General features: G+C 32.0%; 4 protein-coding genes and 1 non-coding gene across 6 annotated transcripts; 4 read left to right on the top strand and 1 right to left on the bottom strand.

Moving 5' to 3' along the window:
- Positions 1–4,410: 4,410 nt before the first annotated feature.
- RpS3A (ribosomal protein S3A) lies at positions 4,411–6,159 on the top strand. The gene is made up of 4 exons (XM_040720835.1): positions 4,411–4,567; positions 4,633–4,775; positions 5,109–5,427; positions 5,757–6,159. The coding sequence occupies exons 1-4, from the start codon at positions 4,547–4,549 to the stop codon at positions 6,069–6,071; spliced, it is 798 nt and encodes a 265-aa protein (XP_040576769.1). The 5' UTR covers positions 4,411–4,546; the 3' UTR covers positions 6,072–6,159.
- A 302-nt stretch (positions 6,160–6,461) lies between these two features.
- 5PtaseI (inositol polyphosphate-5-phosphatase A) lies at positions 6,462–19,270 on the top strand. Of its 2 annotated transcripts, none has more exons than XM_040720813.2 (5): positions 6,462–6,885; positions 8,036–8,399; positions 10,737–10,870; positions 16,434–16,503; positions 16,855–19,270. In XM_040720813.2, exons 2-5 carry the CDS (start codon positions 8,076–8,078, stop codon positions 18,232–18,234), a joined length of 1,908 nt encoding a protein of 635 aa, XP_040576747.1. In that variant the 5' UTR covers positions 6,462–6,885; positions 8,036–8,075; the 3' UTR covers positions 18,235–19,270. The 2 variants fall into 2 exon arrangements, with proteins under 2 accessions (XP_040576747.1, XP_071745445.1); XM_071889344.1 differs by lacking the exon at positions 6,462–6,885 and adding an exon at positions 7,034–7,152.
- On the bottom strand, positions 19,268–20,848 carry thoc6 (THO complex 6). Its single transcript, XM_040720823.2, has 4 exons — positions 20,358–20,848; positions 19,969–20,295; positions 19,564–19,703; positions 19,268–19,503 (listed from the first exon to the last, which is right to left on the bottom strand). Exons 1-4 carry the CDS (start codon positions 20,721–20,723, stop codon positions 19,308–19,310), a joined length of 1,029 nt encoding a protein of 342 aa, XP_040576757.1. The 5' UTR covers positions 20,724–20,848; the 3' UTR covers positions 19,268–19,307.
- Positions 20,849–21,156: 308 nt separating this feature from the next.
- LOC121125612 (ATP-dependent RNA helicase DDX55) lies at positions 21,157–23,684 on the top strand. The gene is made up of 9 exons (XM_040720801.2): positions 21,157–21,484; positions 21,540–21,713; positions 21,773–21,898; positions 21,961–22,086; positions 22,143–22,691; positions 22,757–22,925; positions 22,991–23,117; positions 23,199–23,448; positions 23,519–23,684. The coding sequence occupies exons 1-9, from the start codon at positions 21,248–21,250 to the stop codon at positions 23,570–23,572; spliced, it is 1,812 nt and encodes a 603-aa protein (XP_040576735.1). The 5' UTR covers positions 21,157–21,247; the 3' UTR covers positions 23,573–23,684.
- A 1,599-nt stretch (positions 23,685–25,283) lies between these two features.
- TRNAW-CCA (transfer RNA tryptophan (anticodon CCA)) lies at positions 25,284–25,355 on the top strand. The gene has a single exon. It is a non-coding gene; the product is annotated as a tRNA-Trp (tRNA).
- Positions 25,356–25,561: the final 206 nt, after the last annotated feature.

Here is a 25,561-nt window from a genome sequence, read left to right as displayed (position 1 = left end):
GTCTGTAGACTATAGACCATCATGTAATCGGGCTTGCTAGAATTTTCAATTTGGTGTATCTGGCATAGACAGGCAGATTTTGACAAAACACGCAACCCCTCATGGTCTATGAGGTCACTATTGCTAGGATTTTTAATTTAATGTATCTTACCGACTGCTTGCTAAGAAAAACAAATTTTGACAAAACTCACAACCACTCATACACTATGACGTCAATGGTAAAAAGCGTGGTGGAAGTAAAACATCAGTCGTACACGCGTTATGACTAAGGGTGATAATTTTGGTAAGAATAGAAAAGCGTGCGAGCAGAAGAGAAGAAATACTTATGGCTATCATTGATTAAATAATATACATATTCTTCTATCAATCAAGAACGTCATCATTCCCGCCTTTATTATTCAATATTAATATAATATTAGATGGTGATAGTCGATAGAGAACTGAATAAAATGCCTAAAATAACGTCGCCTTCTGTCTGGATTTCTGAAAATGGAGGCCCAGGAATTTGGGAATTACTTACAAGATGAGAAGCAGATGGTTTGTCGGATTTGTCGAAATAAATGTGCCTTTGGTGTCCTATCTAGAATTACACGCCACTCATTATTCTCATCTCATATCAACAGAATGGATATTCATCTAAAAAATTAAGTTAATGATGAATACATCAAGTCAGACTTTAACTCTGATCTCACAAAGATGCTTTTTGCATGTAATATAACCTTATCAATTGCTAATCATCTATGTCAAAAAAAATTATGGAGAAATACACGAGTAAACCTATCCCTTCCCGAGGAGCCATCATTAAATTAATGGAGGATGTTGGTACTGATGTCATTTATAGAAATACATATAAAAGTGTTTTGAGTCGTCCACACCAAATGACGATCAAGTTATCAGTAAAAAGTATAAAATATTTACTAATTTCGAAATGAAACTCTGAATTTTGTACTATCTAACAGTAAGTATTCAATCTTTTTTTAAATCTAACCCTAAAATATGATTCTATTTTAGCTAAACATATAAAGAATTATGATAAACAACTCATTAAATAGTAAAAACAACTGCTTAAATGGTCACAACAACGGGGGTAGTAGCTTTGGATGGTTCGCAACTAGTTTTTCTGAGACTAGTTTCTTCACATAAAGACTTGGGTATGATCATTAGGTTTTCCAATATTACATAGTCAATAAATATTACTTCTTTATCACTTAATGCTTAGCTATGGTTGATAGGCTCCAAGAAATGGTGTTCAGAAAACTCATAAAATGCAAAAACAACTGCTTAAATGGTCACAACAACGGGGGTAGTTGCATTGGGTGTAGCATTATAATTACCAATTGTATATATATGTTGTTATATAAGCATAAATAGCGGAGAAAAAAATCTTTTTTGATGCTCTTAATAAGGAGTAATATCGCCGGACATTACTACATAACTAGCTTTTGCTCTAAATCTTTACGATGTCATGTAAGAAAACTACAATAAGTCAAGAATGGTTGCCTGAATTGTCTTATCAGTTAAATTTGACTGCATGGATTAACTTTTCTTTTTTTTAGATAAATATGAAATAAATGAAAGTGGGATTCTAAAAGCTGTTCTTACTAAGATTGGAAGAAGATATGGATTGAAATCTAACATTATCTTATGATTTACTTTATTATTAATAATTATTAAAATCTCATCGGTAGAAATATATCTATCCTGTGTACAATTGTATATGCAACTTGCACATAAGGAAAAAAGGTGATGATGATCTTTTTGATTAAACTCCACGTCTGGCTTGTATTTTGCAACCTCAAGTTATGACATATTGAACTGAATTCCGATGTTAGAACAAGAAGATATTATTTGGATCAATCTATTATTTCAATATTCTGTATTTATAATTTATTGTTATTATTGGTTATATGATTCTAATTGTTTAATTTTGTATATTTAACTTAAATGTATGATGGTTTATCTTTTAGTATGTAGATTATATTTAATTTAAGGCTTCTATTTTAAATTTGGAACTTCAAATATATTTCGAAATACTCTTATTTTGTCGTTTTATTAGTTATTTTTCTGAGAATATGGTTCACAATAAATTACTATTTCATGGAGTGTGACGTTTCCAAATCTACTGTAACGGATAAAAATCGTCTAAGTCAATTATATGTATTATATCTTTATTAAACATTTTGCTAATAAATACTTTCGTTACACCCTCAAAAATCATAATAAAGCAGGCAACTGATAAATACTGATGTGATAATCACTGATAATCACATCAGTATTTCAAACAATGATACCATGTGTCTTTCTCCCCCCTGTCTCCTCGCACGCGTTTTTCTCTACAATATTATCAACTATAGTTATGACTTATGATATAACCTTGAAATTCCGATTAACCTTGATTCATCGTAAAAATCAAGACATCTTTGAGTAATAATCAGTGATAAAAATCCGGTATATGCTATAGCTGGGCCTTTATTTTCCTTAGCAGTTGTCATTATTATTTAATCCCTGAGTAATGAACTTCCTTTCCTAAAAAGATTCAATTATATTCAAAACTTTATTGAACATTCGTGTGTGTGCTCATAAAAGACGGAGCGTAACACTGAGTATTTGTTGCAGAGTTATAATTGTAAGTCCTTTTTGGACTTAGAGTAGAATTGGGGATCGACATTGGAGTAATTCTAGCTAATGCCCTTGTTTATATCATTTTTTCCTTCCTCCCTTGTCAGTTTTCACAACTGATTGTACCTGATTTAAAGAAATACGATGAGTATTATTCCATGAACATCTCGAGCTATGAGACGTCCATGATTATTCTTTCTCTCCTCCAAAAATTCTTCAAATTGTCTGAGTTAACAAGTTGATTTTGAGGTTCTTTTTTTTAACATGTCCATTCTACACTGGATTTTTGTACCTTATTTTCGTAATAATCATCGTTCCTGGATAATATTTAGGACGGGAAGCGTAAATCCTTGAACTAAGTAAATACAAAAAAATTGTGTTTCCTACTATACAAGATTCCATTGCTAAATTGAGAGTATTAAGAAACATGATCGTTAGTGGAGTTTTTCTTAAGGATGTCGCGTTACTTTTTAGACAAAACTTTAACAAAATGTTTTTAAGTCATGTCTTTTGAATGACCTTTTTTTAAAAGGACGTCAACAAGATGAATAATTATTCATTTCAAATTGTAAAAAAAAAACAACACCAAATTTTGAACACATACCTTCATTCCTTGACAAAAAAACGCTGTCTTTTTCAAAAATTTGGTTACAAGATTTTAGTCAAGGTGTGGTTTAACTTCTCCCAATGAGTTCTATATTTTATAAATATCCAGCCGGAGTGGCACCAGATCTATTGCGCAACTTCATCCTACCAATGAGGCTTTTAATTTAAAACTGCCTTTATTATGATAGTTGATACGCCATCTAATGTAGGAATTACCGATTACCAAGGTAGGAGATCAGTGCACAAAACTTTCCACATCTCCACGTGACATGCGTTCTATTTGGAACATTAACGTAACCAATCGACATTATTACTCTCAATCATAGTCCTATTAAATTACTTGGGTATTGGCTGAGTATTGTCTATCTACATAATATGTTAGTTGACATATTATAATATATATATTTTTATAGCAACTAGCAGTAATAAACACATTGTCGATTATACAACCTATAGTCCCTTACTCCATTTTTTTTTTTTTTTGTAATAGCCAAATATTAAATTTTATACATAAATATTTACACCTTGTTTAGAATAACATTTTAGGAAAGATAAATCTCTATCTAGTAATAAATTACAATATTCAAAAAACTATTCAGGTTTTTAAATTTTGTGTAACAGAATTGTACTTGATAAACGTTTAATTAAATCAGATCTTTCTGTCAATGAAAGAAAACCAGATAATATAAAATATAGCCTTTAATTTATTTTACCAAAGTCAGAGTACTCTTATCAAATTTCAGTTTTCTGTATGTTAATTAGTTTACTACTACGAATGAAAGTTTATTCATATCGTGAATTAAGATAATGAGTTTTTTATCAAGACTATGACGTCATTCTAATACATTGCTTGACGCATAATATTTAAAAACCAATAAAACTTAGATTAAGAAAAAATTCCATAGGTACAAAATTGGATTCAAATAATCGTAGATTCTTTTCAACCCTTGAAAATATATTACCGCCATTACAAAATCCAGATAGACTCACTTATATTCAAAGTTTAATATGTGAATTGTTAAGATTCATCCTATCCCTGATATAAACGGCACATCAGTTATACCAACTGAAAATAATGGGCCAATCTTTGAAAATCCCCTGAAATACATGCTACAAATCCCAATTAGGGCAATAAAATGCGAATCCTCATTTTTGTACCATTCCTACAATGAGGGTATGTATAAATAGAGAGGGAAATGAGAGTGTGATGTGAGTGTGATTTTACAGCTTCAGTTGGTAAGAATGGCCTGCGCATTATTCCTTCTTTGTTCCGGTTCCCCTTCTTCTCTTTCTTTTGATCCTGTACCCTACACGTGAAAACATGGCTGTTGGGAAAAATAAAGTGAGAATTTAGATTTCCATGCTTTCATTCGACATCTAATCCGTATCTTTATTCATTGTCTACAGGGCCTCAAGGTTGGCAAGAAGGGCGCTAAGAAGAAGGTCGTGGACCCTTTCACCCGTAAGGATTGGTACGATGTTAAGGCACCAACCATCTTCAAAGTCCGTGAGGTTGGAAAGACCCTCGTTAATAGAACACAGGGAACCAGGTGATTACTTTTTCTTCTCCTCTGATTCGATAGCGGAGGTAGCAATTATGATGAGCACTTCCAATAATCCATTCTCCGAGGGAAATGGGATGGATGGACGCGTGGATCGGGTCGGGGATGTCGGGGTTGTTCACCTCGGATGTTCTATTCGTACCGAACGGCACGGCATTGTTGATCACTTTCCCCTCTCTTGATTCTCAAGAGGGATGTTCATTCCATTCTTTTTCAAGACGACACTTTGGCTCTGATGTTATCTCCGTCATTGACTCATTTTTCATTCTCTCTTTACTTGTATGTTAATGTTCACGATCGCTAATCCTTCTTTTTATATAGGATCGCCTCTGACGGGTTGAAGGGCCGTGTCTACGAGGTTTCCTTGGCTGATTTGCAAAGCGAAACTGATGCTGAGCGTTCTTTCAAGAAGTTCAAGCTCATCTGTGAAGATGTTCAAGGCCGCAACTGCCTCACCAACTTCTATGGAATGAATTTGACCACAGATAAGCTCAGATCCGTTGTTAAGAAGTGGCAAACTCTTATTGAGGCACATGCTGATGTAAAAACCACGGATGGTTACTTGATCCGTGCTTTCTGCATTGGTTTCACGAGCAGACAGTCTCCTAACCAAAAGGCGTGTTATGCTCAATCGCAACAGGTAAGACGAACTTAGTAATATGATATGGCTGTGTACATTGGATCTATTTTTGTGGTCTTTCAGTCTTCGGGTTTTTTATGGACCAAGTACTTAAAAATAGGATAACTAATATTTGAATTTCAACCAAACAAGTTCTGTTTGTGGGACACTCGACTTAAGAAAGAACATATTTTATATATTTTTTCAACCTTAACTTATTTTTCCGAACATTTTGACTTCAAATACTAATTTAAGTTTTTATTAAGTAATTGTTTATGTTGCTAGTTTTAGTTGACATGTACTGATACACTCATTGGTGTATGTATATTAATCCTATTTCTTTATTTTAGATTCGTCAAATCAGAAAGAAGATGGTCGACATCATGACCCGTGAAATCTCTTCCTGCGATTTGAAGGAAGTTGTCAAGAAGTTGATTCCTGACTCCATGGCGGTCGACGTTCAAAAGGCCTGCAGAGGAATTTACCCTCTTCACGACGTTTATATCAGGAAGGTCAAGGTCCTCAAAAAGCCTAGATTCGATTTGAACAAATTGATGGATCTTCACGGAGAGGGCAGTGGAAAGACCACAACAACGGACCCCAACACTGGGGAGACCATTGAGAGACCAGAGGGCTACGAACCCCCTGTGCAACAAGAAGTCTAATTTATAACATCAAATTTGAACATTGTTGTTACTTCAATGTTGAAAAACATTACAAAAATATATATGTGTTACTAAGACATGAAAGCTACTTTGTTGTTTAATTGCGTGTGGTTTTTGTGGGATTCTTGCTGTAGGATGGGAACTGTACTTGAAAGAGATGCACATTGTCAATTCACTAAGGAGAGGCTAAAGGCAGCAGATATGAGGAGAAGGGGGGGGGGACAAGAGTGGAGGGAGTTGTAGGCTTTCGCCTATGGTTTAGCTCCCGTTTACTGTTGTGTATTACATTCTACATAAGAGTACTAGTAACAGATTTTACTCTTCATAAACATAGAGTTAGCAAGTATGACGTCACACCATTCTGTCAAAGAGGAACCTCCTGCCATTATTAGTCTTTGGGCGGAATAGCCTGGGATTTTTGTTTATATTTTTTTTCCCTTGGCGTGCGCTGTTTTCTCAATGGAGACTTAACATTTTTTTAAAGACAACAGAAATGAGAAGGAGTCTCGTGTGTTAGTAGTAGTATCCGAATTCAACCTCATTGATCCCTTTAATAGTTGTTGACATTGATTCCCTATTTTATTCACCGACTTATCTATCTATTCCTTTGCAATCTTTCTATGAATTATCATTTCATTTAAGAAGGAGAATGCAATTTGATGTTGTAGAGGTTTTATTACTACTACAAAGAATTGGTTCTATAAGTGCTACGACGACATTTATTTGTCATCCATCCAATTTTTCGTCCAAAAGAGCCACTTTAGTCGAAAATTGTCTCAACTCTTGTTATATAAATATATCAAAATAAAAGTTGGTAAGTTTTTTCTCCGTTTAAAATAAATTAAATAAAAAAAGAATTCTCCAAATTTAAAATAAAATTAATTTTTGTAATTTTCGATGGACATATTTATTTGTCATAGTAAGAGCTGTCGTGATATGGCTTCCATATTTGTAGACTTGGAGAAAAGACATTTCGAACAATGTTAACATAACAAATATTATGAAACCATGAAGACAATACTATGAATTTGGCGGGATTCCGTAGGCTGAGTCATTTAAAAGAGGAAAAAACAAATCATTCGTAATTTTTTTCCCCTCCTCTGTCAAATATTATTTAAATGAGCTGTATTTAATATTTCTATGATTATGACCCATGGTTATACATTATAATTCGTATCTACATTTGGTATCGCAAATGATGAATAAAATCGATCCATGATCTCCCACCTAAAATATGTACTATATCTTAAGATTATTCATAATATGAAGTTAATGGGAAAATGCGTGGGAAACTCATTTGTTTTCTGGAATTTATTGAAGAGGGTATTATTATTGCTTTGTCTTATTTCAAGGATGAACAAGGGAGGAGGAGGAGGAGGTGAAATGAAAAGATTGTCAAGAAGAGTATTCATTTCAATTAATATACAAACTGGTGCACTTAGTTACTTAAATAGTGTAATATATGATTATTGTTCAAGTTAAAATTGAAGGATATCATATTATAATTCTACATTACTATCATTTGACTTTAATCAGAATGTTTTATTTGTATTGTAACTATCATCCCTTGTATTTAATATGGGATTAATTACGCAAATCCGGGTTGAAGTCGTTCGTATCATATCAATCACGTAATGAACATGATTTCTTTTTGGTATTAGGAGATTAAATATAGTCTATCTATAAACATATGCTTATTTTTTTTTCCGCAATTTGTCTTTTGTGTTCGGTCTTTGTCTACAATATTACTATATTAATATTATATTATATAACCTGGTTGAAAATACATTTTTTTTTTTTAAATGTCAAGTCAAAATTTGCTGTGATTTAAATATTATCTTATCATTATTATTTAATTCTTTTTATTTCCATGTTGAATTAAAACAAGTTACCAAAAACAAAAAAAAAACATCAACCATTATTATATTACAACTCATTTCTATTCTTCCTATATATTATTCCAGATTCGCCAAACCATAGAGATATTTAATCAATTAAAAAATCATGGCATTCGAATGTGACTTTGATCCTCTAGGAGTCCTTGGTAATAATAGTGGCGGAACCTCCCTAGGAGGATCTCTTACTCCGAATCATGTCAACAACATTCATAATATGACATCCTCCATGTCTTCCTTGTCAGAAGCTGAGAGACTAATGAGTAGTTTCGTCGTGGTCCCAGATGGAGAACTAACTTCCACACTACTAGCAACTGCAAACATTGGATCTATATTTGAAGCTCCTGGTGATTTGGTTCCTGAGTGGACGAGGCAAGTCATTGAGAAGATTAAACGACTGCAGCCTCAGTTCATTGCCTTACATTGTCAAGAGGTAGGAAAGAGGATTTATGGGGAATGTAATTTATATGTATGTTCTTAAGAAGAGTATTGCGTCTGGGGGAGATGAGAGTTTAATTCCCTTTTCAAATCAATTTCTCTCATTTGAATTTCTCACTTTTTTGACTTATTTAATTTTATAATTTGCTCCTATGTATCTATTAGTAATATGTCAAGTGTACATTTTGTTTTGCAGCAACAAGCACGTATCTGAGAGCATCACTGTATAAAGACAGGTGTTGTAGGTATTTTAAACCTTCAATTCAATATGTACATATATTTGTTGTGCTCTCTGCTTCTGTTATATTAATTTACACTTTGTAAATATTTGTAGATCTATTTTTCTTTCTTTCGTAAATTGATTAAATATTGTTTATATACATATACGTGTCGTACAAAAGTAGTCGGTATGTACATACACGTCGTGTGACCTAAAAATATAATATGTGAAACTGACATGAACATCATGCAGTAGCCTAGATGAAAAAGAGCTCAAATCCCTCTGTATCATATTTTATTTAAAATAAGTACAGAATCACTTTTTTAACAAAAAATATAAAACCCACAATGAAAATGTCATTTTGACTACTTTTTATGGTGTTTTAATGTCATGGAATATATTTATGTTGTTTGAGCTGACATTTCTTTCAAAAACCATTCAATAACAGTAATTCATACATATATATGACTACAAAAGTATTTCCATGGACCATAAAATATTTATGAGTTCATTTACTTTTATGATTGGCTTTAAATACGTACCTACTATTGTTATTAGAACAAGCCCTATAAAAAGGTCGTCTGGTTTTTATTCAATTCTATTTTATTTTTATAAAAATATCATATCTTGTTTTGTTGAAAAAATCAAGGAAAGTTAATTTATATCCTATGAGTCATTCCTCAATCTATTTTTGCAATTTTGTGGTATTACCCATTATACCTAAGTATATCAATTAATCATCCATTTGGCTTTTATAAGGATATAAGATAAATAATGTTTAATAAAAACTGAGGAAGTTCACTAATGAACCACTTAATTATATACAATATAGTATAAATACATTCATTGTGATTAATAATTATTTAATTATGTAATATAGACACTATAATGTTGTACATATTATGTACAAGCTGCGATGTCCGTGCAAGTTATAACTTATATAAACGGATTGTACAAGTAACCCTTTCTACGTCATGTTACTTATCAATTATATTGATTGATGTTATCATTTCATTTTGATCTATTAAAGTGTTTTTACGAAGTATTTATCTGTAGGCATTTAAACTTTATAATGTGCAACGGAATACAATGCTCAATATGTAATTTTCACATAAAAAGATTCAAAATGTACTCATTTAGTAAATATAGAGCATCTAAGGGAATATTCAATTATTGCATTATCCTCCCCATAAGTATTCTAAATTCTTCATTTAAAAATATTCTTTTTTGTTTTGTAACTTGTACAATTTGCTTATAAACCTTGAGATATGAGTGCCCCAAATACGAGCTTTTTGAGATACGAGCTGGATTCTGAGCAAGAATTTGCCTTGACATACGAGGTTATATATATATATGTTGACACAAACAGATTGCCGATGGGACGCTCAAGCTCCCATTTAAAAAAGAAAAGTTATTTGTTATGGGATACATTGCTATTACTTAGGAGCTCCATCCAGCAACGAATTAAACTTGCATGAGAAGATATTACGGTGCAAGTTACAACTTGCACAAAATCACAACTTGTACAGGACATAATATATGTAGTACTAGAAATTAACGATTTATTTCAATGATATAAAAACATTGAACTCTGAACAGTCTGCAGTTATCCCTCCCCTGTTGATGGACGAATAGGATAATACCTACATAAAATGTAATTATATATAACAATTAATTAATGATTGATTAATTGTCCTTGTTGCTGTTAGTATGTGGAATACATACTACTAAAATGTATTCATAGTGATTATAACAAATGTAATCTATTAACTACATACATACTTTTAATGGGAGAAAGTGTATACATTAATATAATTTTCAATGATCATGTGTGCTTTACTCTCTAAAAAAGCTTTTCTCAGATTAAAGTATCGTAGTTGTACTTTAAAGTAAATGATGAATTTATCGTATTATTTTGTTAATACTATATAAATCATTATTTCTTTCTACCAATGTGAGAAGGATGTGAGGGAGTCCTCCTCCTTCATTTGTCCTTTTTCCATAAATACCTTATATTAATAATTATAATTATCATGCAAATTCTTTGATCCTCGACTAGTCTATTTTATTTTATATTTATTACATTCACCGATCTATAATTTCAATTTACAGGTTGGTGGTAAAAATTTTGAGCATTCTATGAAACATGTAGATGATTTTGTCAAGGATTTCATTGATAAAGGTCACGAAATAGGCTATACGCGGATTGTTGCTTTCTTTGATAAGAATTATAAAGCTTCAGATAAGTAAGTATTAGTAATATTACTACTGCCTTTTAATTCTTTGTGTGTAATATGTATTGTAATACCAGGATATATATGCGTCGTAGCTAGAGTGGAAACAATTATGTTTTCTTTATTTGTTATTCTGAACAAATGAGACTATTGATACATTTGTTATATTATATTTACTTATGCGATTTTTAATTTATACAAAGAGATTGTACAAGTTGCAATGGATTCGTCTTTAAAAAAAACCCCTTGTTTAATTATATGTAGCACGAACCATTTTAATCACCAACTAGGCACCATACCATACACATACATTGATGCGATCATTTCATTTTAATCCCTTAAAATTATTTCGTATTTATGGGTAATATAACTGTGTGCATTTAGCCTTTATACATAGAATAATAATATCAGTAATCTATCGACAATTCAAGGAATATTCAACTATATTGCATTATTCCCTTCATTTAAAACTATTCATCTAATTTTTCAATGGTAGTAACTTGAATACAACATTACATTCTGATCAGTGCCGTTGCTAGCCTCTTATATATATATAATAAACCAATTTACATAAGTATTGTATTAAGGTGATGAAATTTTTTGGAGGTAAGCCCTCCCAAATAATGAAGGTTAGGAATGCTCCTGATTCTGATTATAATGACATGTTTTAGCGTGAGCAGGGTCTAGTTCAAAGATAAATGTGGGCCCTTTTCTTTTCTTTAAATTTGATTTACCCCTTGTAAAATAACCCCTCATTTGAGAACAACTGACCTAGACTCTAGAAGGAGTTAGTGTACCAGGGCTTGAGAAACACTACTCTAAAGGATTAATCTGAAAAAATCATCATTAATAGGAATTAGTAGTTATGGTAGATAATAATTTATTATTATTATTAGTTGAATAATAAAAAATGTAATTAAGACTTTTTTTAAATCAGAAAAATCATTCCTTCCTTGCTTTTGTATTGACATACCATATGCATGATAATATTTTGAATTAACATATCGTCATTTCATTTCTTGCATATTTGGTGCGTCAACATAAAAACAATCTTGAACAAAAAAAGAAAAGTGGTCATACATTTATGACGCCCGGAAAAAAGTAGGACTTTTGACCCATCCCTCCCCCTATCTGTGTTTGTCCAAAACTTGATACCCCCCTCGGATTGGAGGTCCTCAATTTTTAGCCCCCTCCCCTATTAATATTTGATATTACCTTTACTTAAATAGGTTGTAGTAAATATTTATATAATTAATAATTCACCCATTTAATTAAATGGATTTTCTTCTTGCAATCTTGTCCTACAATGATTGAATATTGTTCTGGTATGACTCGGTAGCTTTTTGTAACTTTATTTCTGGTTTAAATGGGGATAAGCTTGATTATACACTTCCATCATTTTTTTTACTGTCCTGTGCTTCCTTATTCATTTTGATACTTTTTCGAAATGGAATCTGGTTGGGAGGAGTAAGAGTACAATGGCTGTTAATGTAAAAAAATAACCTGTGAATCCTTCATTCTTCGGTTTTTATAGATTTTATATACCAGGGTTTCCCACACTTAGAAAGTGTGTTATAATGATATATATAAGTAGTATGGATTCAGAGGCGTCCAAAGGATTATGTATACATATATATATATATATTTTTTTTTTTTTTTTTGGGAGGGGGAGGGTCTGTGTTTTTGGAAAAATTTCAAATATTAATTTTTTTTGAAAAAAAATAAAAAAAACCCTCAGCTATTCACAAAAAAAAAAAAATCAAAAATCTATAGTTAATCTCAAAAAATTGAAATTTTTAGAAAAAAAATTCTAAAATCAAATTTAAAATATTTGTCAAAAATCCAGAGCTTTTCACAAAAAATTAAATTTTTTGAATTTTTTTTTTTTCAAAAATTAAATTTCTAACATAATTTTTTTTTCAAAAATCCATAGCTATTCACAGGAAATTGAAAAATATAATTACATTTCGAATATAAGAATTAAAAATTCCTTAAATTCGGGAGGTGGGGCTACAATCCCTCCCCCTGCGGACACCCCTGGTATTTGTAAATAAAATATATTGGTTATCTTGAAAAGGTTTTCAGCAAAACAGTCATAAATTCTTAATGTAGTTGACTACGAAATATCCAATAACTTCAACTGAACGTCTGTATGAATCCAAAGGAGAAACTCCCAATTAATTTTTTTTCTTCATATAAGCACATTGGTCAATATTTCATAGACATATTTTAGTAAATTATGGGCTTTGTATTCAAATTTATCTGATGATTTACCCTTTGTTTATCATCTATATTTGATTTAAGAGACTTAAAATCTCTCAACTTTGCATTCTTTTATTGTGACAATCAATTTTGGCTAATTTAGTTGCAATTTGCGGTCCCTCCAAAAGGCGAAAAACACTAATTTGTTCATATAAATCAATTATAATCTATTGAAGAATACAAATGTATGTAGTAATTCACTCTCAATTTTGAGAAAAAAATTTACTTTGATTTGAAGGATGACAGGCCACATGCCCACATATATCCTATTGGTATAGGAGGGGCCAATGTTATGTCTGACCTTATTTATTCATTCCACTGCAGTCTTCTTACCGGTCCTTTGAATTTTTCATAAAATATTGATGGTTTATTATGACAAACAAGATATGTGAAATATGTATAAGATTATTGCAGATAGCTTGCAAATTTTTTTCTTCATTATAATACGAACATATTATATTGTTAATTAGTTATAATTAATTACACTTTAACATCCCCGAAAAAAAGAAATGGGATTCCAGAAAGATAACTTTTTTTTAGAAATAGATAAAAATATTTATTTCTTAAAACCGTCATTGAAGTAAATATCGACGGAGACTTAGGAAAATGGATCCAAAAAGGTTATAAAGATGATTTCGTTAAAAAAGTCATTTCTTTGAAAATTGAGCAAAAGACATCAAAAATGTATTATTTTTAGGGGAAAATTAAATAAAAATCCAAAAATGAATTTTTTTGGCAAAAAATTTCAAAAATTCACAGTTCACAGTAAAATATTAAATTTTCTAGTAAAAAGAAAAAAAATCGAAAATGGGGGATACAGTCCCTCCAGCCCACCCCTTGCGGATGTCCCTGAATACTATAATGTTGACTCATAATTAATCAATGCAACTCCATCTGACCAATTAAAGGAAGTTTAAAAAAAGGCCCAATCTTTTTTTTTTTTTAGAAATGATATCTTGGAAAATTTGAAAAAAAATTCACCTCCCTCCTAACAGAAAAAATCTACCACCGACCTTGACTTTCTATAACATATGGCCTGGCTATGTGTTATTATTGGAAGGCTACGTCATCACGGTTTCTCTACTTAATTTATAATACTACTGCGACGTTCTTCATCAAATAGAATCAACTTACTTAATGTCTATAAATAATATTAATACCTACTCCTGGCTATAGAGTTAGTACATACTAATTTAGTGACGTATTCACACATGTTGTTAGTTAGTAGAGTATGATGTTCTATATAATATACTAGTCAAAGTAGTAGTAGTAATTATGTATTAGGCTCTGTGTCTATGATAATAAGGGGCTCAAAATCAACATAAAAACTCGTTTTTTTCTATCCTTTTTTAAAAACATGTATCGTTCCTAGATACAATTAAGTATGCGCATAATTTAGGTTTGAAAATAATTATGTATAGCACAGGGTGGACCTTAAATACTAAAAAATGAATAATCAGAGGCGTCTGCAGGATAATATATATATTTTTGGTTTTTGTAATTTTAAAAAAAATCCAAAATCCATAGCTATTCACAAAAAATGATTTTTTTTAAGGAAATAAAATAAAGTATTACATTTTCTGTAAAAAATGTATTATTAAATTTTTGCTCAGCTGCATAATATGCCCGAATCACCCCTTTGTTTAGAAAAGTAATTTTTCCAAAAAAAAAAAAAAAAAAAAAATCTCTATTTTCGCTTAAAATTTTTCATCCTGAACCAAAAAAAAAAAAAAAAAATCTAGTATAAAAGAAAAATTCCTTAATTTGGGGGTAGGGGTGACAGCCCTTTCAGTCAACCCTCTGCAGAGACCCCTGATAATCGTATATAAATCCTTTATTTAAAAAAAATTTAGAAATTTAAAATTTGGTTTGAATACTACTAGGGCCCACTTCTGCAGAAATTACAGCCTTGAGTTTGTTAGGTAAGCTATTACTAGACACAGACCACATCCATGGAACGTTCCCCCAATCCTTAATTAAGGAGCCTTTTAGTACATCTAATTTTGCATGTGGCTTCTTGCAGACCCTGTTCTCCAAAATCCATCAGATTCAAATCCGAACTGGATAGAGGCTAAAAGTTATTGCTCTAAAAGCTTGGGAAATGATTGTTACACCACTTTTGTATCCTATTGGACGTGCTAGAGAGGGCACCAACTTGTTGAAAGGGTTAAGTATCTTACCTTAAGCGGGAATTGGCCCATGGCTTAATACTTTTTCCAGGAAGATGCTCATTTACTCAATGCTGTTACTTTTAACCCTCCGAGGTCACAAAGATAATGAGAGACCTACAGGACCAGCTAAGGGCACCTTATACCATCATTTACTTTGATTTTTGCTTCAATAGCTCCTATAGGGCAAATCAGATATTTTTGGGAGTTGAATATGACCTCCACAGAAAAAACTTTAGCATCACTAAAAAAACAATACTGGGAGGCGTGCCAGACTTCAACAAACTGAGGGATTTATTGCTTCTTGTAAATGAAGGATCACTAACAAATGTTTTAAAAAAACATTGTTGACGTTTGATTAATTATTTATTAGCGAACTTTTTACAATGATATCTCTAGACCTCTATGAGTTATATTTAAGTTTTAATTTTGACAGTATTTAGGGTCCACCCCGTAGAAGGAACTCATGTCTACATGTATAATATAAATAGACGCACAAAAAGACGGAAAAATTTATTACCTTATAGATACTGTGATACATGTTAGAGCATATAAAACAAAAACAAACCTAAGCATCTCATTAAACAATCAATTTATGTACAGGGACATATTAATTATAGATTTTAATCAAATCAGGAATATTTGAATGCTAGTCTTTCTTCTAAATTTATTCAATTCCATCCCTGAATATGGTCCTTACATACGGTGGATGGGCAAGTACATCCGCCCAACTATAATTTTGTTGTCAAGCTATGATATCATGTTGTCAAAATATTGAAAAGTTTCATCAAAAGTAGCTCAATACTACTCAATATCGAATTTAATATTTCAAAATATCGAATTTAAAAAGTCAAAATATCGAATTTATTAAGTCAAAATATTAGATTATTATCGTTCGATAAAACAAGAAAATTTGTGATGGTTCATTTTTTCTTCCTTTTGCTTGATAAATATTTAGGATCTCTTGACATAATTTTGAGTTAAATTTTTATGTCCTAATAGTATTTTTATATTAATCAACAACCGCAAGAGGTTTTAAAATAATCATTATTTATAATGAATGTACAATTAATTAATATTTGCCATTGATTGAATAATACATTTTTTTAATAATATATTCCATTTTTATCTACTCCTTTCACTAGGTTCACAGCTCTAGGAAGCCTGTATCTCGTTCATAAGAGTGTTCAATATGTCGAAATTTATAATTTTGAAGTAAGTGTGCAATACCTACATATATAAAATATATATCCTAAAAAGAAATTGATGAAATAAGTATTTACATTTTTACACGAATTCTCTCTCAATACATCTAGGACAATGTCCTTAATATAATATTTTTATTATCCTCATAATCATCATTAAAATGACTCCTTTGACCTTTTATTTATGAACCATATTGACCATTATTATTTTATATTTCTTAACAACTTTTGTTTGATGGATCTTTAAGCCTAAGACCGATCGATCTACATAAATGTAGTAGTTAATAATTTTATTCTTCTTCCTTACTCAAAATACTGCATCCATGTATATTCATTAATTAATATAATTTTCTTATTGTAGAAAAGAAGTTTTGAATCCCCTTGTGGACATCACATGCATCTCGGATGTATAGACGCTCAACCTCTAGTCGAGAAACACAAATTTCCTCTTTACTTATTTCCTGATAATCGCTGGAGTCGAAAAGGTTTCCTTAGAACTCGGTGGCGTATCAATGGAACCATTTTGGATCTCATAAACATTCATCTTTTTCATGATGCTTCGAATCTCGTTTCCTTCGAAACCGACCCCTCTGTCTACGTCAATTATAGACGACGTGCTCTTCAGTATACATTGGATCTCATTCAAGACGATGATAAGCAAAATGTTCCATTCATTATCTTCGGGGATTTTAACTTTCGCTTAGACACTCAACGGGTACTACAGAAACTAACACAAGAACATCCCTTAGAGGAAACGAATCATCATCAATCCCTTTATCCCCATGATCCATTACTATCACCTCGCTCAGAGAACGGAAATTTGGATGATGATTTTAGAGAGTTTCGAAATAGGGAGGATCAACTTGTATTATCCCTTGGTAAAAAGGAATTTTCTCTCGGGGAACACTACGATGGAACATTTAATACGGATTGGCGACAATGGGCCTCCCTTGATAATGAAGTCTATAATGTTCAACAAAGGCTCACAGAATTTACAATCAACTTCCCTCCAACCTATCCTTTTGAAGAGAGGCCCTCATTATCATCTCGCTACATGAAAACGAGATGTCCAGCATGGTGTGACCGGGTACTACTGAGTAATCCTGCAAGAGAACTCATTCATAATCCACCACCTCCTCAGGCTTCAACGCCTATCTCACCCTCTCCAAGTCCAGATCTTTGTCAGATAAGGAAAAAGATCGAAGTCAGCAGTGTGTTATACGATATTATAGGGCGCAATGCCTGCATGGGTGATCATAAGCCCGTCTTCTTACTCTTTAATTTGAAGTCAAACGCAAGGATTCCTATTCCGAGATATTCCTCCTATGGTATTTATGACGAGGTCAACATGCATCATAATTCTGATACACGCTACCAATCAGTATCATCTAAGTCTAAACGTAGGGATAAACTCTATTCTCCTTGGTTGGAAGATAAAGCATTTGTTGTTGAGCGCAAGTCGGGGAAGAATGTTGTGACTTCTTCCTCCATTTCTCCGACTCCTTTAAATAATAACAACAATGTTAGTAGTCTCCATGTTCCTCATTCTCCGATTCCTCCAGAGATTATTGAGCCCAAAAATGAGTTGGAAGACGAGTCGGGAAGACAACATCAACAACTTCAGCACGAGTCATCGTCAACGTCACCCACTCCTGTGGTAGTTGATCATCGAATATTAACAAGATACATCGAAATCAAGGATCATAACCGTGTTAAATTATTTAAGGAAACGACAGTTTGATGATGATGATGGAGACATTCTCGCTCCACTTTTGTCCAGACTACACAAAGAAGAATATTTATGTAATCAAACTACTCTACTACTTCTGCGCCCCTTGCACTTACTACCTACATTTTTTATATGCAGCAGCGTTACATACTATACATACAATTTGGAATAATGGAATCCATTACTTTTGAGAAATGAGTAATCAAGTTTGTCAATAAGTAAGTCCTTGGAAAACTGAAATAAATAATTGGTGCTGCTCTAGAAATGAAGTTTATTATTCGCCAATGAGAAACCCCAATATTGCAGATAGGATTTCATACCATTTTGTTTACTTTCTGTACGTATCGCTCGTCTCATGATGCAATTATTATTAATTCTTGAGACACGAATATTTTGCTTATCGTTTTCCTTCAATCTAGACATAATAATACCATTTTAATATCTTAACTTCTTATATCTTAATTCATCATCATCAGTTTAGGTTTGGTATTTTTCGAATGAAATAATGGACACATTATTTCTCAGTGCCATAATTTACTTAAATTATTATTATAATTATCATAATATCATTGGAACAAGCAACGTTTGTGCTTTTATTTAGTCATCTACTTTTTTATCATATTTTTTTGTGTTTAATTATGCCCAATTTGATAAAATATTAAACATATTTAAAATTTAATTTTCTTTTTTCCCTTACGCATTTGTCCGCCGAAGAGACTTCTTAATATCAGCACCCAAAATAGTTCATTCATTTTTATGAAAAACACAAATAAAATGAACTATATATTCACTAATGATTCCAAACAATATCATCAAATGATTATACTTTTTTTCTCTTAATTTATTTTTCTTTCCGGATATTCTCCTCTTCAAATATATAATTTTCCCCTCATTCCCTCTATTACAATGAAAATGTGTTATATATCCTAAAATATATATTATCTATACTATTATAAAGACATTTTCCTCTCTGTTGTTGTTGAAACACTGACTTATAAGTGGTGTGTGTGTGTTCTTATGCTTTAAGAATAAAAAAATCCTAAAGTAACCTTCTTGTGTGGTTTTATTTTTTGCTGTTGAACTTTCTATACAAATTTGGAAGGAAACGTAATGGTTTGATCTTTATAACTAAAGTTTGGGATGCATAGATCAATTTTGGAAGATGATCCAGAGGCTGCAAGGACTTTGATACTCTTTTCTTGTGTTGAAATGGAATAAAGACAACTTGGTGTGACAGGGATCTCTGAGAGAAGGTTTCCAGTAAAGTCTGTTTGGTATAATCTGTAAATAAAAGGAAAGGAATAGTAATAAGTAAATTATTTATAACACTCCAATTCTTACTTATTAATCAGGCCTCCAATGATAATCCTATCTTGGAGAAGTGTAAGGACCGTTACGGACTGGCTTTCAGGCGGAAGAATGGCATTGGGTGACATGGAACGTAGGTGCCACAGAGCAGGACGTGCTCCACCACCACAGACCTAATACAACAAAAGAAAGTATATCTTTATGACTACGTTGTGTGGGTCTGGAGCAAAACCAGTGGAATATTATTGATTTTTTTGAGACATTGAATCATAAAGCATTCAAAGTAAAGATATTCCTAACATTGTAACGTAGACTTTAAAAAAAAGTATAGAATACTTCCTGACAGTATAAGTACATAGATTTGTACAAATTAAAAATCTCATTTTCCACAAAAAGTTACCTTTGCTCTAAGCCCAAAATATACATAGAAATACGAACCAGCCAGTCTGAAGAAAGCGCCACTGCCCCAATCCACTTCCCTAGTTTGGGGCGAGAAAGTTCATCATTTCTATAGGGCTCAATTTTGTTCACTTCTGCAACTTTTTTCCTTGTATCCCAAAGACGTACCGATCCATCCTCGCTTCCACTTGCTATAAGACCTCCAACAGGACAATATGAGGAACTGTGAATAAAATTATCGTGACCGCTAAGTACTCGAAGCTCTTCTCTCGTTTCCAAGTCATAGGTGTGAACATTATTATCTCCTCCAGCGACAATGAGTCGTCCAGCAGTTCCAAACTTTTCATCAATGCACATGGAATTGACCTGTTTAATTAATATTATAAGAACATGAGTCCTGGATTGCGTCTTATAATTAATAAAACTACTTCTGTGTAGACCGCAGTTCCAGGAACGGGAGGAAGAAAGATTTCCCATTTCATTTCCGCAGTTTTTCTATGTATGAGATCGTTCCAGGACCAAGCCGTTACTTTACCCACGGAGCCGGATATGAGATAGTCTTTGGTTGAGAGTAGAGCATAAATAGGAGTCTTATTTTCATGTCCTAAAAAACTCATATGAACTTTTTTGGAGGAGGAAATAATCTCTGGGCTTCGGGATGTGATGGACTCTAAACTGAAAAGTGCGATAAGACCCATTTGATTCCCTGCGACTAAATAACCTCCATCCGGTGAAAAACATGTTGAGTAGACAGTAGAATATTGAGGAGGAAGGTTCTCCAATAGCTGAGACATTCTTGATTCTTTTCCGAACAAATCTCAAACTTGAGACTACTACCGAACGAATCAATTTAATCAAACAACTTTTGTATCAATATAATAAAAAAGTTATGGACGGGCAACAGGGCAGAAGCAGACAGAATCTAATAACACACAGAAACAAACGAAATAAGGAGAAAAGTTATGGAGTTTACTCAATAAAGTCACCCAACCTCCTAATACTTAGCATTCTAATCTTATTATAAACTAAGTATACTGAGCTATCTTCTCATGTGATATACATAATATGTATTTAAATATTAGAAATATATAAAAATTATTCAAAATTAGTATACTTCAAGAGTGGATTAATTCACTATGGACTCTACGGTCAATTATTAAGTGTCCACTAAGAAAAGTGACGATATATTGTATTCAATGACGTACATAAACCCAATATAAACAAAGAAAATCAAAATATAAACATTGCACGTGCTGTCCTACTACAAGGTGACATTTCATTCACATTTCAAATCATCGAATGAACGAAGTCCTTAATAATGGGGAACGGCGAAGAAAGTGAATTAATGGACGATTGGAGTGTATTACCCCTTAAATCCAAAGTTATTCTAGATGTGATCCATAATGATCTTAAGTTCAAGAAGATGACACCGATTCAAGCTACCGCCATTCCATTATTTTTGGGCCTAAAGGATGTTTGTGCTGAGGCTGTGACGGGGAGTGGAAAAACTTTAGCCTTTGTTATTCCTATTCTAGAAATCCTTTTGAATTCATCTGTAAGTCTAAATATGTCTTAATAATAAATAATTTATCATTATAATTCTAACATAGAATGAAGAAAGTAAAGTCCATGATATAGGGGCCTTGATTTTGAGCCCAACGAGAGAGTTGGCATCCCAAATTAGTCAAGTATTGGAGGTATTTTTATCCAAAATCCCTTCTTTAAACTCTCTCCTTATCATTGGGGGCGGAGGTTCTTCGAGTGTTGGAGAAACTCTTCGAAAAGTAAAATGAACCTGCACGACTCAATCTATCTATTTATCTACGTATCTAATCATTTATAGTTTGAAAAAGAAGGAGCAAAGATTATTATAGCTACTCCGGGTCGTTTGGAAGACATACTTACGGGGAAAACGGAGTCCATTAATCAATTGAAAGCTGAAAAAATGGCAAGAGGATTCAAATCTACGGTTTGTTCTTTTTGATTTTTTGTTGTTGAAATAATATAATTATTAAAACATGTATATTTCAGAAAATTTTGATTTTAGATGAAGCGGATCGCCTCTTAAGCTTAGGTTTTGAAACAGCCATTAATACAATCATATCCTTTTTACCTAAACAAAGAAGAACCTCCTTATTTTCTGCAACACAGACGAAGGTAGACCATAATTCCATGGATAATATCTAAAATTAGAATAATGCCTTGTGTTTTAGGATCTAGATGAACTCATCCGTGCTGGACTCCGCAATCCAGTTTTGGTCAAAGTCAAGGAGCATGGTAAAGAAAATGAGCTCTCTACTCCAATCAAACTCACAAATTACTACATGAAATGTGATCCTCCTGCGAAAAAGTTTGCTACTCTACTCAAGTTCCTCAAGACTGAGGCTGCTGGGAAGAAGACAATGGTATTCTTTTCTACTTGTGCCTGTGTTGAGTATTTCTCCACTTTATTAGAAAGATTTCTTAAGGATGATAACACTCCTGTATTTGCCTTACACGGACAAAAAGGAGGAACGCGGTTCAAGATATTTGATAAATTTAAAAAGTTAGATATGGGTGTTTTGGTATGTACGGATGTTTTATCGCGAGGAGTAGACTTTCCTGACGTAGAATGGGTTGTTCAGTTTGATGCTCCTAAAACGGCTGAAGCATTTGTTCATCGCATTGGAAGAACTGCTCGTAGTGGTGCAGTGGGGAATGCTTTGCTTCTACTCCTTCCGACTGAAGATTCCTATATCGATTTTATCAAGATAAATCAAAAAGTATTGAAATAATTATAATTTACTGTTTCATTAGTACAAATTGCATATTGAAATATCTTGTCTAGGTGGATTTTGATAAAATGGAAGTTATCACGGGTTTACCTAAGACACTTCCCGTGATTCGGAATTGGTTATTACACGATAGAGACCTAATGGAAAAGGGAATTAAAGCCTTTGTGTCATACGTTCGAGCTTATTCCAAGCATGAATGCAAATACATCCTTAAAGTAAAAGGTATTCCAAAGGGTTTCATTTATTCTTGAAATTAGATAGTTTAAATCGATATTTTATTTCATCAGATCTCCCTTTTGGAGAACTTGCATCTGCCTATGGTCTTCTTAAAATGCCGAAAATGCCAGAGTTAAAAAAAATCAAAGTCACAGGATTTATTCCCGAGAAAGTCGATCTCAATTCCATTAAATATAAGTAAGGAATTCCTTTTCGTTTAAATAACTACATGGAGATAAAATAAATGTATAAATTGATCTTCTTTTTTTTATTCATCAGAGAAAAACTACGTGAAGATTCCCGTCAAAAGAAATTAAAAATCTATAAAGAATCTGGTAAGTGGCCTGGAATGAAGGAACACTTAAGCGATACCCAAGCATGGTCAAGGAATGTTGAGCGGCAGGATCGTAAAAAACTTCGTCATTTAGTGTCAGAGAAGAAACGAAGGGAAAAGGAAAAAATATCGCAGGAGGATGAAGATGACTTAGAAAAGGATTTTAGACTGCTTAAAAAATTGAAGAAGGGCAAGGTAAATAATAATACAGATACTTTTATTTAAACATTAAACTAAAGAGGCAATTCCTTTGTTTTTTCAATAGGTATCTCAAAAGGAATATGATGATGATATCAAGCTTGAGTCTGATGGAGAATAATTGTGATATGCATACTTTCAGATATTATATCCACGATTTATATTTGCTTACATACATATTATGTAATACTTATAGACATTTTCTATTAAAATAACAATCCATTTATTTTTTATTTGAGTCGCATTAATTAATGATTTTTCCATGTATATGGACTTAATTTATATTTGCATATAAGATGAAGAATAATAAGATAATTCTTCCTAGTAAGTATTTACTTATGAGGCTTTAATGTACTCAACTATGCCTCCGCTTGGTCACCCCTGATTTATACGTCTAATTTCATTGATGTCAAAGTTAAGAAATTTCCTGGAATTTGAAATCTGATTATTTAAAAAATCAAATAATAATAAACATTTAGTTCGATTATATGTGTTACTACATTCTACTGAAATTGATACCAATTTTCATTCAATGGGAAAAGTTGAAAAAAATTGAATCGAAAGGCTCCGAGCAATTGGATTCCTTATTCAATTTTCTAGTTGAAGGTATAAATATATGCAAGAGATTAAACAGAGTTTTTAAGCTAATCTATATTTTAACTCTTTGCTTCATAGACTTTCAAATATATTAAAAAATTAAGTATTCATTGATTATTTATTAATCCTCCTGGATTACATAGATATTTATATTTTGTATTAAGACATAATATATTTTAGTAAATCTATATACCTAAACCATGTATTCAAAATAAGATAGAATATCCTTTATTTGAACTTTTTTAGTTCAACCAAAAAGAAAGACGATCCCTATATTTGAAACAATTTTTTTGGTTGGTTTGATCGTAATAAGTTACTCATTACTTATTTGATATTACTCCGTGGAAATGTAATTTAGTTTTATTACTTAGAATCAAGAGTAATTACAATACTTTAATTAATATAATATTACTTATTTTTCGATATCTCCTCAAGAGATTAACAATGTTATAAATAAATTCGGTGAGTTTCTTAAAATAAATAATGATTAGATGAATACAGTCCTACCCAGTGGCGCCGAACCCATTGCCCCCCACTTTCACAGAATGTTTATAGACATGACAATAAAGTAAAATTAGCTTGTAGATATAAAAAAATTGGGAAAAAATCAAAAAGGTTGTTCTTTCAAATTTAGTTTCTTCCCAAAAATTGAAACACTTAAAAGTTTTTGTACCTTCGATTATTTATTCAATTTGCACTTAAAAAGACTCAGTTGAAACTGTAAAAAAAAAAAAAATGTCGGCTCTTCTGATAACATCACCAATCACCATTATGTAATCCCCCTTGCAAATACATTCCGGCACCGATGTTTTTACCCTTTAAAACTGATTTCTACTACATTTTCTGTGCTAGTATTTTATCTCTATAGACTCTTGTCCTCAGTCCTAAATAAGGACAGAAAAATATTAAACCTGGATCCTAAGAATAAATCTTGAAAATATAGTTTTTTTATAATAAGGCTGTCAGCAGGATTATATATATAATTATTATTTTTTAGAAAAATATATATTTAATCCACACCTGTATTTGATTGAATGACCTTGTTTTCTTTTAATCATCCCCCCCCATAGTATTTGTACAAATAATAAAATATAGCAGCAGACTCGGTAATTTTTCAACTCTTCACAGTTAAAATTTGTGACTACACCATATTAATTGATGAAAGTTCAATAAATCGTAGTTTTATGATTAAAAAAGTTGTTTAAATAAATAATAGTTCTTATTGATGTGCAACTGACTCCGTGGCGCAACGGTAGCGCGTCTGACTCCAGATCAGAAGGCTGCGTGTTCGAATCACGTCGGGGTCAATGTTACTTTTTTCTGCTTATTTACATCTGCTTAATTAGTTTTTCGAAGCTATTTTATAATATGTATTTATTGAATATATTATATAACATTAATTATGGATTACTGTGTAGTGATTGACCTTTAAAACTCCAGATGGAGCCACGAATAATTTTATAACTATTTTTTAAATGCATGTGTACGAGTTGAAGTTATATTATAATATATA

The sequence above is a fragment of the Lepeophtheirus salmonis genome, chromosome 1 (assembly GCF_016086655.4).
Source record: "Lepeophtheirus salmonis chromosome 1, UVic_Lsal_1.4, whole genome shotgun sequence".
In the NCBI taxonomy this organism is placed as follows: domain Eukaryota; kingdom Metazoa; phylum Arthropoda; class Copepoda; order Siphonostomatoida; family Caligidae; genus Lepeophtheirus; species Lepeophtheirus salmonis.
The sequence above is the reverse complement of the archived record's forward strand: the minus strand, read 5'-3'. Positions and strand labels throughout refer to the sequence as shown.